This window comes from Bos indicus x Bos taurus, chromosome 10 (assembly GCF_003369695.1).
Source record: "Bos indicus x Bos taurus breed Angus x Brahman F1 hybrid chromosome 10, Bos_hybrid_MaternalHap_v2.0, whole genome shotgun sequence".
Lineage (NCBI taxonomy): Eukaryota > Metazoa > Chordata > Mammalia > Artiodactyla > Bovidae > Bos > Bos indicus x Bos taurus.
The window spans coordinates 95466794-95479119 of record NC_040085.1 but is presented as its reverse complement, the minus strand read 5'-3'; the positions used below and the strand labels follow the sequence as shown (position 1 = coordinate 95479119).

Genomic DNA, 12326 nt, shown 5'->3' with positions numbered 1-12326 from the left:
GGGGGAAACTCTGCCAAACACATCATGAATGAACCTGGAGAACATTATGCTAAATAAAATAAACTAGTAACAGGAGGATAAATACTGCATCATTCCACTTTATATCTACAGTAGACAAAATCATAGAGAATACAATGATTGCCAGGGACTAGGTGGGGAATGGGAATTGCAGATAAGTTCTACAAATATACTATACAACACCGTGCCTGTAGTTAACATGATTGTATTGTGCATTTAAGAATTTGTTGAGGGTAGACCCCAAGTGAAGTGCTCTTACCACATTTATAAAATCAATTAATAAATAAATGTATTGAGATTTGTGTCATGACCCATAAAGTGGTCTGTCATGATAAATATTCTGCGTGCACTTGAACAGTGTATATTCTGCTGCTGTTGGGTGATAAGTTCTGTAAATACTAATTAGGTCAAGTTGGTTGATATGCCTCTTTAAGTCTACAATATATTTGCCGATTTTGTCTACTGTATCAGTTACTGAGAGGTATTGAAATCTGACAATACTATGAACTTACCCTTTCAGTTTTATCACTTTTCACTTAAGTATTTTGAAACTCTTTCAATTAGGTGACTAAATATTTAGCATTATTATGCCAATTGATTCTATTATTACTGTCTTTATCCCCTGTTTATAGTCTTTGTTCAAAAAATGCCATAATGGTGGCTCAGAGGTTAAAGTGTCTGCCTCCAATGCAGGAGACTGGGTTCAATCCCTGGGTCGGGAAGATCCCCTGGAGAAGGAAATGGTAACCCACTCCAGTATTCTTGCCTGGAGAATCCCATGGACAGAGGTGCCTGGTAGGCTACAGTCCACGGGGTCGCAAAGAGTCGGACACGACTGAGCGACTTCACTTTCATGACTTCACTATAGTCTTTGTTCTGAATACTACTGCCCTTCTAGTTTTTTTTTTTTTTAACTAATAGTAACATGGTATAACTTCTTTCATTTTTTAAAACTTTTAACCTATTTGTGTCTTCATTTTTAAAGTACAGTTCTTATAGGCATCATGTAATTGAGTCTTTTTTTAATCCAGTCTGACAAGCTTTCCCTTTTAACTGGGATTGTGAGGCAATATGATTATTGATGTTTTTAGGTCTATCATCTCATTATTTGTTTTCTGTTTATTTGGTTTCTATTTGCTATTTTTGTGTGTTCTTTCTTTTTCCCTCTTTTCTGCCTTCTTTTGTATTTTTACCAGTTTGGCTAGTGGGAAGAGATACTATTCCTGGCCAAGCACCATCTCCTTTAGTCCTTTCAGAGAACTCCTTGCGTCGGGTAATCTCTGTGCATGCACTGAGGTGCGCTCTGATGGGGACTGCAGGGAGCCTACCGACAGGCTTCTGGGCCTCACCTCTATACAGTCCTACCCTCTCTATTCTGCTCTAGGAACTCTAGCTGCTCGGGTTTCCCCACTCTAACCTCCGTCTCCTCAACTCAGAAACTCTCAACTTCTGCTCCAGTTGCCCTCCCTGGGCCACAGCTTGGAAATGCTCTGAGGCAGTTAAACTCGGGCAATTGTAGGGCTCACCTTGTTTCCATGTCTCAGGGATTACTGTCCTTCACCTGATGCTCAGTGTCTTGAAAACGGCAACTTCATGTATTTTGTCTTTTTTTTTTTTTAATGTTTCAGGAAAAAAAGTAAAGGTCCATGTTACTCCCAATCTTAGAGGTGAAACTCACTATCCAATTTCTAAAAATTACCCTAAAATACCAATAATCAAGACTTCAGTATTGGTGATGGGACAGATACATAAACCAATGGGACATAATAGAGAGTTCTGAAATACAGCCAAAGAAATAGGCAAACTTATTTTTGTTAAAGGCACAAAGACAATAAAGATTAAAGTCTTTATGGTGTTGGAACCACCGGACATTCATATGCATTAAAAATGAACCTCAACCTAAATATCACAACTTGCACAAAAATTAACCCCAAATGGGTCATGAATCTAAATATAAAGCTACAGAACTTTTAGAAGGAAACAGGAGAAAATCTTCATGACTAAGGATTAGGTAAAGGAATTCTGAGAAATGACACCTAAATCATGATTCATAAAAGAAGAAAAACTGATTAATTATACTTCATCACAATTTAAAAATACAAAAAAACCAAAACCCACTACTGTTAAGAGAATTAAAAGACAAGCTACAAATAAAGGAAAAAATTAATCACATATCTGACAAAGAACTTGTATTATAAAAGCATAATGAAAGCCTCAGACTCAACAGTAAGAAAACAAACCCATTTAATTTTTAGTCAACACACTTGGACACTCACTTCACCAAACAGGACGTATGGATGATGGCTAGAGGCTGGATGTTTGTGTGCCCCCAAAATTCTTCTTTTGAAATTCTAATGTCCAATGTGATGATACTAGAAATATTCCTGGGGCCTTTGGTAGGTGGTTAGGTGATGAAGGCTGAGCCCTCATGAACAGGATCAGTGCTTTAATAAAAGAGGCCCCAGAGAGCTTGCTTATCCCCTTCTAACATGTGAGGACACAGCAAGTGGTCAGCAGCCTGCAACCAGGAAGAGGGCTTGCACAAGTGGCACCTTGATCTTGGCCTTCCAGCCTCAGAACTGTGAGAAATAAATTTTGGTTGTTTACAAGCCACACAGTTTGTAATATTTTATTTTACCAACCTGAACAGACTAAGAGAGCACATGAAAACATGGCAAACAGTAACAGTCATTAGAGAGCTACAACTTAAAACGATGATCAGATACTATTGCACATAGCATGGTAGAAATAAATGTATTAGCAACAGTAAGTGCTGTTAAGTATGCAGAGCAACCAGGAGCTCTTACAGGAATGCAAAATGGTATAGCCACACTGGAAAATGCTTTGGCAGCTTCTAATAAAATAAAACATAAACTTACCATGTGATCCAGCAATTCCAGTCCTGGGTATTTACTCAAGAAATGGAAACATATTTCACACAAAATACTGTACACAAATGTTTAGCTGTTCTACTTATAAAAATGGAAATAAAAAATGGAAAACAACCTACATACCCTTTGACAAATAAATGGTTAAAAATAAAATGCAGTACATTCTATGCAATGGAATACTATTTGCAATAAAAAGAAATAAACTTTGATATACACAACTTGGATCATTCTTAAAGGCATTGAGATGAGTGAAAAAAAAAGACTCAAAAGGTTACATGTTGTATAATTTTTTTATATATTCTCAAAAGGAAAAAACTAGAATGTTAGTGAATAGACCAATGGCTGGCAGGGGTTAAAGGTGGGAGGAGTATGTAACTACAAAAGGATAGCATGAGGGAATTCTGGAGGTGATGGACCTGTATCCTCGTTGTGGTATAGATTACATATATCTATACATGCATGAAAACTCATGAGCTATATATCTAAGAAACATTTGATTTTACTGTTTGTTAATTTTAAAAGTTAAACTGCTGTTATTCAGACACTTTGCAACCCCATGGACTGCAGCATGCCAGGTTTCCCTGTCCTTCACTATCTCCTGGAGATTGCTCAAACTCATGTCCCTTGAGTTGGTGATGCCATCCAGTTATCTCATCCTTTGTCATCCCCTTCTCCTCCTGTCCTCAATCTTTCATCAGGATCTTTTCCAGTGAGTTGTCTCAGCATCAGGTGGCCAAAGTATTGGAGCTTCAGCTTCAGCATCAGTCCTTCCAATGAATATTCAGGGTTGATTCCCATTAGAGGGTTTGATCTCCTTGCTGTTTAAAGAGACTCTCAAGAGTCTTCTCCAACACCACAATTAAAAAGCATCAATTCTCCAGTGCTCAGCCTTCTTTATGGTCCAACTCTCACATCCATACAGGACTACTGGAAAAACTATAGCTTTGACTCTATGGACCTTTGTTAGCAAAGTGATATTTCTGCTTTTCTGATACACTGTCTGGGTTTGTCATAACTTTTTTCCTAAGGAGCAAGTGTCTTTTAATTTCATGGCTGCAGTCAATATCCACAGTGATTTTGGAGCCCAAGAAAATAGTCTGTCACTGTTTCCATTTTTCCCCCATCTATTTGCCATGAAGTGATGGGACTGGATGCTATGATCATAGTTTTTTGAACATTAAGTTTTAAGCCAGCTTTTTCACTCTCCTCTTTCACCTTCATCTTTATTTAGTTCCTCTTCACTTTCTGCCATAAAGGTGGTATCATCTGCATATCTGGTTATTGTTATAGTTTCTTTAAAAAAAGAACTTTACAGTAAAGCTAACACTAAATGATGACAAAACTAATTGGCCAAACAGATATTCTGAGAAAGGCATTCCAGGTAGAGTGAGGAAAGAAAACTAGTCTCTGATGCTGGAAGGTACCTGATATTGAAGGAACAGTGAAGAGGTCAATGTGGCTAAAGTGGAATGAGTAGAGGAGGAGAGCAGAGGAGAGATGATCAGAGAAGTAATAGGGGACCAGATCATAAAAGGGGACCAGATCATTATGCCATTATAAGGACTTTGGCTTTGAGTGAATCAGGGAGCCAATGCAGGGTTTTGAGCAAACAGAATAACACAAATTGATTCAATGCTTTTAAAGACTGATTCTGTGTTGAAAATAGACTGGTAGCATGAGGAAGGGGTAGAAAAGAGAAGACGTCTTAGGAATGAAGGTGGCTCAGTCCAGAGTAGTTGTGACACACGTGGTGAGAAACAGCTGGAGTCTAGACATATTTTGAAACTGAACCCAAGAAAACTTTCCCATGGATTGGACTGAGAGAAATAAAGCAATCACATATAACTCCAAGTTTTCTGGTTTGAACAACTAAAAGAATGAAAGTGGCATTAATCAAAAACAGGACAACTTTAAGTGGAACAGATGTGGTGAAAGAATTGTGGCTAAATTTTGAATATACCGAATTTGAGATTTTATTAGACAGCCAAGTAGAAAGTCATATTTGGCTAGAAAGACCACGATGCAGCCAGTGGCCCTGGCCACCCTGCCTGCGCTGTGTGGGCCTCTGGGCAGACAGCAATCATGGAGATTTCAGCAGCACAGTGAGGATCTGAGTATGAGAAGCGCACTCAGACGAAGACGTGTGGTCACCTGTGAAGTGTGTGTCCAGTTTTTCACTCTGGTGTTGATTCAGGTGTAAACTTCATTTGACTTATTTCTCAACATTTTCTCTGTCTCGGGATGTAAGATGTTAAATGGTGAAGAATGAGTCTCTGAGAACAAATTCTTAAATGAACACATCTTTCCTTGAAGTACTCAATTGAGATTATGCTTTCCTTACTGTTTATCTTTGCTGTAATTGGTAGAGTGAGGCTGGATACAATGGCACAGTACCTAATGCATTGTCTTGAGAACACAAGGTGGACAGCTACATAGCCTATTAATAATCAGAAGATTTTATGTTAAAACATGTCTTGGGATTTTTCTCATGCTCCTATCATAATAAGGTAATTTTTTCTAAGGAAAGGTACTGATATGAGGCCATCACCTTCTACTGCAATTTAGTATTCTTCAAAGTGTATGAAATTCATTAATATCTCAAGGGATAATTGTTGATCATTGATAATGTCAGAAATAACAAAATCTAAATGATTTAATAGAATTTCATTTAATAAGTATATTTAAAGTTCATCTCTCTCAAAAAAACAGCATTTTAATTACATTCAAATTGTGTTCATCTTAAATATCAACAAACTCATTATTTACATACAGGGATAGATATTAGAAAACAGGTGGAAATTGAAACAAGTTCTATTTTTTAGAAGTTCTTACTTCCAGATTAGAATACTGTGAACTGCTAAATATATACCTAAATAAATGTATACATTATCAGAAAACCACAACTTGCTCTAATAGGAAAAGAACTGTAATATACATATAGTGGAACATAATTCACACAGGCTCAATTTACAGGTATGTTTCAAAGTATAAAACAAACAAAATTCCAGTAACTACAAGTACAGGCAAAAGTTACGGCCGGCATTTTAAACTAATGCCCCAACATACAATGCTTTCCCAGAGAAAGTAGAGAAGAGTGCCCAAAATTTTATGTTGATGAATGACTTTTCACTTCTTTATTTTTAAATAAAGAAGCAGAGCACTTACTCTTTTGTGTTTAAATTAGTTTCATGTTGGTTTTTGTTACATAGCAATGACCCTAATGCATCATGAGAAGTGCTATCAAACCTGTTTCACTTAAAACTCAGTAACCAAGACATTTCTTTCATTTCTCCATGAACTTCCATTTCCCTTCAGAAAGCCTCTAAGGAAATTTTATAGACAACTGTGGTAAAAGAGATCAAACCAAATAATTCTGAGATGGCAAAGAAATGCCAAGAGTTGGCACTAACATGGGTTTACAAACAGTTACTCTCCGTTTATTAAACCACAAATGCAACAACAAAAAAAAAGAGTGAGAGAGAAATCTTACCTGGAAACATAAGTAGGATAAAAGGTACTAGAAAACATTGTGTTTTGTTTGGGAGCTTCAGTTTGGAAAACATATAGAAACCAAGTTACCATTAACTGTTACAAGCATTTTTTTTTTTTCCAACTTGTATAACTTGCTTAAATTTTTAACTTGTCTAAATAAAGTTTCTCTAGCCAAAACAAAGAGTTCATAATCACTGTTTTTGTATCAGAGATAAGTGAAGATTGTCATGTAGGAGAAAGGATGGTTTGGACACATCAGGTTAATAGAGGTAGCACCTCTATTAAGCACTTAATCTGATCTGATTCAAGTCAGGAAGGAATTCTGCCTTTCTTCAGTTTTTACTGTGTTTCATATAGTTGCAGAAAAAGAAGATTCTTTCTTCTTCTTTTTTTTTTTTTTTCCTTAATGTACTTCAGGTTAAAAATGGCAGAATGAATAGTCCTTAATTAGCACACACTTTTTTAAAGGGACATTTTTAGATTTTGGTCATTTGCTTTTCTTTGCTTGTTTTTAATGATAAATCTTTAGAGTTGACTCTTCTATAAGAGTGCTCAGGTGGACAGATAAAATCAGACCTTTCTTAAAAGTAAACAATTTATCTTGCATTAAAACAAATCACCAATTAGAGATCTAAGTCAGTGTTTCAAACAAATGTTTAACTTCAAAGTAAATATGTTAACTGCTGCTGTGTTAAATAAAGAAACAACTATTTCATTCAATTATAAACATATTAACAAACATATAATCATTCCCTATGATCACTATAAAAATTAAATTATCCTTTTCTCTTTTATATGAAGATGGTGGTCCTCAAGCAACACTTTCAACCAGAAAAGCTCATTCATAACACAACCCCATCTCAGTTTTTGGACGTCAGTGCATTCAGTGGTTATAAGGAGGCATGTTGTTCTTCTGAAGCTAAGAGTTCTGGAAGGGTTAAAAACAAAAAAAGAAGAAAAAAAAAAGAAAATATAAATAATCTGAAAATTTCCTTAATGATAACAAATAATACCTGTACTCAAAGTTAAGTATGGTATAACCTGAATATTAATCAGTTGTGGTTTTTTCTCCCAATGGAAGGCGTTCCCATAACTGGAGCAACTGTTCACCAACTTGAGGTTCTAGTTCCTAGATAAACCAAAAGTCACAATAAACATAAAAACAACTAGATTGAAACCTATACTGATAAAAATGTAAGAAAATCAAATTTCATATTTCTACTAAAATCATGTGTTATGCCTTCACTGCTCTAATGCTTTTCATGAAGATTTAGAGTTGACTTCCTGACATCCAAGATTGCAGTTAACCTGCAAATATTACAACTACCCATGACAAAATGGTGAAAAATTTCTGGGGAGTTCTTCTGGAATTTTTTCTCCCAGGAAATAGTGAATTTTGTTTTCATGAAAATTTAGCAAAAGTACTCAGCTTTTGTACTTCCAAAGGTTTATGTTAATACTTAGCATATTAGATGTTTGCGTTTTTTCCCTCAAGAAACCATCTTAGATACTATATAATACTCTTAAGGAATGAAATTTATTTCAAAATTATTATCAAATAAAAATTAAAATATTCTTACATATTGAAAAGAATGTCATTTATTGTCCTCTTGTGACATCATGTGCACTTAAAAAGAACCTTAACAGTTTTCAAGTGGTTATTTGAACAGTCACACTTGTTCAGATGAAGTATTAGATGTAGCCTTAGCAAGACTAGATAACTCTCTAAATAGATTCTCTGAATCTATTTTCTCCTACAAAAAACTTGGTCAATAACTTATTTTAGGCTTAAGAATTGAACTACCTCATATAAAGAAGCTAGCACAGTCATCAATATATATGTTAATTCCCATCACCTTAACTAGTTTAAAATGCCTATCAGCAGTATCATGAAGGCAAAGCATAACAGAAATAAAAAAAGCCACAAAAATATAAAATTGCTATTTATACCATTAGTTAAATCCATAAAGAACTTAGATACTGTTCTTATCCTTAGACTTTAGTGAAATTACTTCAGAATTACACTAGGTTTTGATCATATTAAGTTAGTTAGACAATAGGAACCTCCAAGAACTGACGTGAAAGATTATATATACAATGACAGAGCAAAGTCAGGTTTACAAAATGATAAAAAAAAAAAAAAAGAGCTCTGTCAGGCACTTTGCAAGTAGGTTTTTAATTAACTCTTCTACAAATTTGAACCATTATCTTCCCATGTGCACATGGAATATACAATTTGTATTCTTGCATTTGTTCCTCAAACAAATCACTGAATAACAGCCAAACAAAACAGTGGAAGAAAAATATTAAATGCCATCGTATACCTGCCCATCTCTGCTTATCTGGACTTTCTTGTTGTCATTCCAAGGATTGAGTAAATGGTGTGCAAACTGAAAGGGAAGACTTTCTTTCCGTATCCACTCCACCTTAAACACTCCTCCTAGTCCAGCTGAGCCCCAATCCTGACTCTTCTCCCTTCCTATCTCAGAAGACATTCTAGAAAATCCCTGTGAATAAAATGAGGGAAAAGGGGTGGATGATATTAAGACCTCTGAATTCAATTTATCTGAGAAAGCCCTGAGGTTTTGTACTTTTAAGGTAACAATGTAATATAAAAATAATAGATACCTAACAAAATTCCAGAAAGCTACTCATTAAGCATTTCTTATAAAAAGATGAATTAAAAAATTTTAGAGGAAAGACCGATTTCAGCTTTCTAATGTAATTTAAATACAAACACATATTTTCTAAATAATGTATCATAGTTCTAAACCCACATTTATTCCATTACCTTATGAATACAATGTAACTTATAGGTTTTTAGTTCAAAAATGATAATTATATCAAATAATAAATCCATTATTTTATAAATACAGATATACATTAAGTCAAGCTGAGTTAAGAAACACACTTAGTTTCTGATGGTCAGACTAATCTCTTTGGCACTATTTAAATAAACATTTTATCCAAAAGTCACACTTCTCATTACTTTTAATCTACCGTCTTAAGTTGTCCTCAGAAGGAAAAGTTGTTTATCTGGAGAGACTCTAGGAAAACAAGGCAAAAATAAGGATCCCTATATATCATTCCTTTGAAAAGGTGCAATTTATTCCTCATCCTCAGTCAAGCACAGTGCATGCTTACATTCCAATGCAATAAAAACCCAGCTTGTTTTTAACCTCTATGATTTAACTGATCTAATCTATAGCCAGAATAATGCCCTTTTACTGTTTCAGGATGGCTCACCTGGAAATGTCCAGATCCTTGAACAGAAAATACCAAGTACACCATGCTGCTTTCCCAAAAGGCTCGATTTAGCTTCCGCTCATTACTAGGAGTTGTAGACCAGATACCCTTCTGTTGAGAAATTTCAAGGTTTCTCAGATTGCTACTCTTCATTATGAAATATCGAATAGGCATGTTTGGTTTTGGTGAAGGAGATTTTGAGCCCTAAAAAAGAATGGATAATTCTTGAAATGAAACTTGACCTTTAAAAATCAATAGGCTCGATAGGGATTGCACTGAATCTATAGATTGGTTTGGGTAGTATACTCATTTTCACTATATTGATTCTTCCAATTCATGAACATGGTATATTTCTCCATCTGTTAGTGTCCTCTTTGATTTCTTTCATCAGTGTTTTATAGCTTTCTATATATAGGTCTTTAGTTTCTTTACATAGATATATTCCTAAGTATTTTATTCTTTTCGTTGCAATGGTGAATGGAATTGTTTCCTTAATTTCTATTTTCTCATTATTAGTGTATATGAATGCAAGGGATTTCTGTGTGTTGATTTTATATCCTGCAACTTTACTATATTCATTGATTAGCTCTAGTAATGTCATCTGCAAACAGTGAGAGTTTTACTTCTTCTTTTCCAATTTGGATTCCTTTTATTTCTTTTTCTGCTCTGATTGCTGTGACCAAAACTTCCAAAACTATGTTGAATAGTAGTGGTGAGAGTGGGCATCCTTGTCTTGTTCCTGACTTTAGGGGGCGTGCTTTCAATTTTTCACCATTGAGGATAATGTGTGCTGTGGGTCTATCATATATAGCTTTTATTATGTTGAGGTATCTTCCTTCTATTCCTGCTTTCTGGAGAGTTTTTATCATAAATGGATGTTGAATTTTATCAAAGGCTTTCTCTGCATCTATTGAGATAATCATATGGCTTTTATTTTTCAATTTGTTAATGTGGTGTATTACATTGATTGATTTGCAGATATTGAAGAATCCTTGCATCCCTGGGATAAAGCCCACTTGGTCATGGTGTATGATCTTTTTAATGTGTTGTTGGATTCTGATTGCTAGAATTTTATTGAGGATTTTTGCATCTATGTTCATCAGTGATATTGGCCTGTAGTTTTCTTTTTTTGTGGCATCTTTGTCAGGTTTTGGTATTAGGGTGATGGTGGTCTCATAGAATGAGTTTGGAAGTTTACCTTCCTCTGCAATTTTCTGGAAGAGTTTGAGTAGGATAGGTGTCAGCTCTTCTCTAAATTTTTGGTAGAATTCAGCTGTGAAGCCGCCTGGACCTGGGCTTTTGTTTGCTGGAAGATTTCTGATTACAGTTTCAATTTCCATGCTTGTGATGGGTCTGTTAAGATTTTCTATTTCTTCCTGGTTCAGTTGTGGAGAGTTGTACTTTTCTAAGAATTTGTCCATTTCTTCCACGTTGTACATTTTACTGGCATGTAATTGCTGATAGTAGTCTCTTATGATCCTTTGTATTTGTGTTATCTGTTGTGATCTCTCCATTTTCATTTCTAATTTTATTGATTTGATTTTTCTCCCTTTGTTTCTTGATGAGTCTGGCTAACGGTTTGTCAATTTTATTTATCCTTTCAAAGAACCAGCTTTTGGCTTTGTTGATTTTTACTATGGTCGCCTTTGTTTTTTTTGCATGTTCATGGATTGGAAGAATCAATATAGTGAAAATGAGTATACTACCCAAAGCAATCTATAGATTCAATGCAATCCCTATCAAGCTACCAACAGTATTTTTCACAGAGCTAGAACAAATAAATTCACAATTTGTATGGAAATACAAAAAACCTCGAATAGCCAAAGCAATCTTGAGAAAGAAGAATGGAACTGGAGGAATCAACCTGCCTGACTTCAGGCTCTACTACAAAGCCACAGTCATCAAGACAATATGGTACTGGCACAAAGACAGAAACATAGATCAATGGAACAAAATAGAAAGCCCAAAGATAAACCCATGCACCTATGGACACCTTATCTTTGACAAAAGAGGCAAGAAGATACAATGGAGAAAAGACAATCTCTTTAACGAGTGGTGCTGGGAAAACTGGTCAACCACTTGTAAAAGAATGAAACTAGAACACTTTCTAACATCATACACAAAAATAAACTCAAAATGGATTAAAGATCTAAACATAAGACCAGAAACTATAAAACTCTTAAGAGAACATAGGCAAAACACTCTCCGACATACATCACAGCAGGATCCTCTATGACCCACCTCCCAGAATATTGGAAATAAAAGCAAAAATAAACAAATGGGACCTAATTAAAATTAAAAGCTTCTGCACAACAAAAGAAACTATAAGCAAGGTGAAAAGACAGCCTTCAGAATGGGAGAAAATAATAGCAAATGAAGCAACTGACAAACAACTAATCTCAAAAATATACAAGCAACTCCTGCAGCTCAATTCCAGAAAAATAAACGACCCAATCAAAAAATGGGCCAACGAACTAAATAGACATTTCTCCAGAGAAGACATACAGATGGCTAACAAACACATGAAAAGATGCTCAACATCACTCATTATCAGAGAAATCCAAATCAAAACCACAATGAGGTACCATTTCACGCCAGTCAGAATGGCTGCGATCCAAAAGTCTACAAGTAATAAATGCTGGAGAGGGTGTGGAGAAAAGGGAACCCTCTTACACTGTT

The 12326-nt window shown here is 35.2% G+C and overlaps 1 protein-coding gene across 3 annotated transcripts in view; it reads right to left on the bottom strand.

Annotated features, from left to right (window-relative positions):
- Positions 1 to 5561: 5561 nt before the first annotated feature.
- The window catches only part of YTHDC2 (YTH domain containing 2), a 119488-nt gene continuing 112723 nt past the window's right edge, over positions 5562 to 12326 (bottom strand). For all 3 annotated transcript variants that reach the window (XM_027552613.1, XM_027552612.1, XM_027552614.1), the window contains 4 exons: positions 9648 to 9851; positions 8726 to 8908; positions 7443 to 7530; positions 5562 to 7329 (listed from right to left, as the gene is read on the bottom strand). In XM_027552613.1, the coding sequence (XP_027408414.1) occupies positions 7450 to 7530; positions 8726 to 8908; positions 9648 to 9851 (468 nt within the window). In that variant the 3' untranslated portion in view covers positions 5562 to 7329; positions 7443 to 7449. The remainder of the gene's footprint in view (positions 7330 to 7442; positions 7531 to 8725; positions 8909 to 9647; positions 9852 to 12326) is intronic.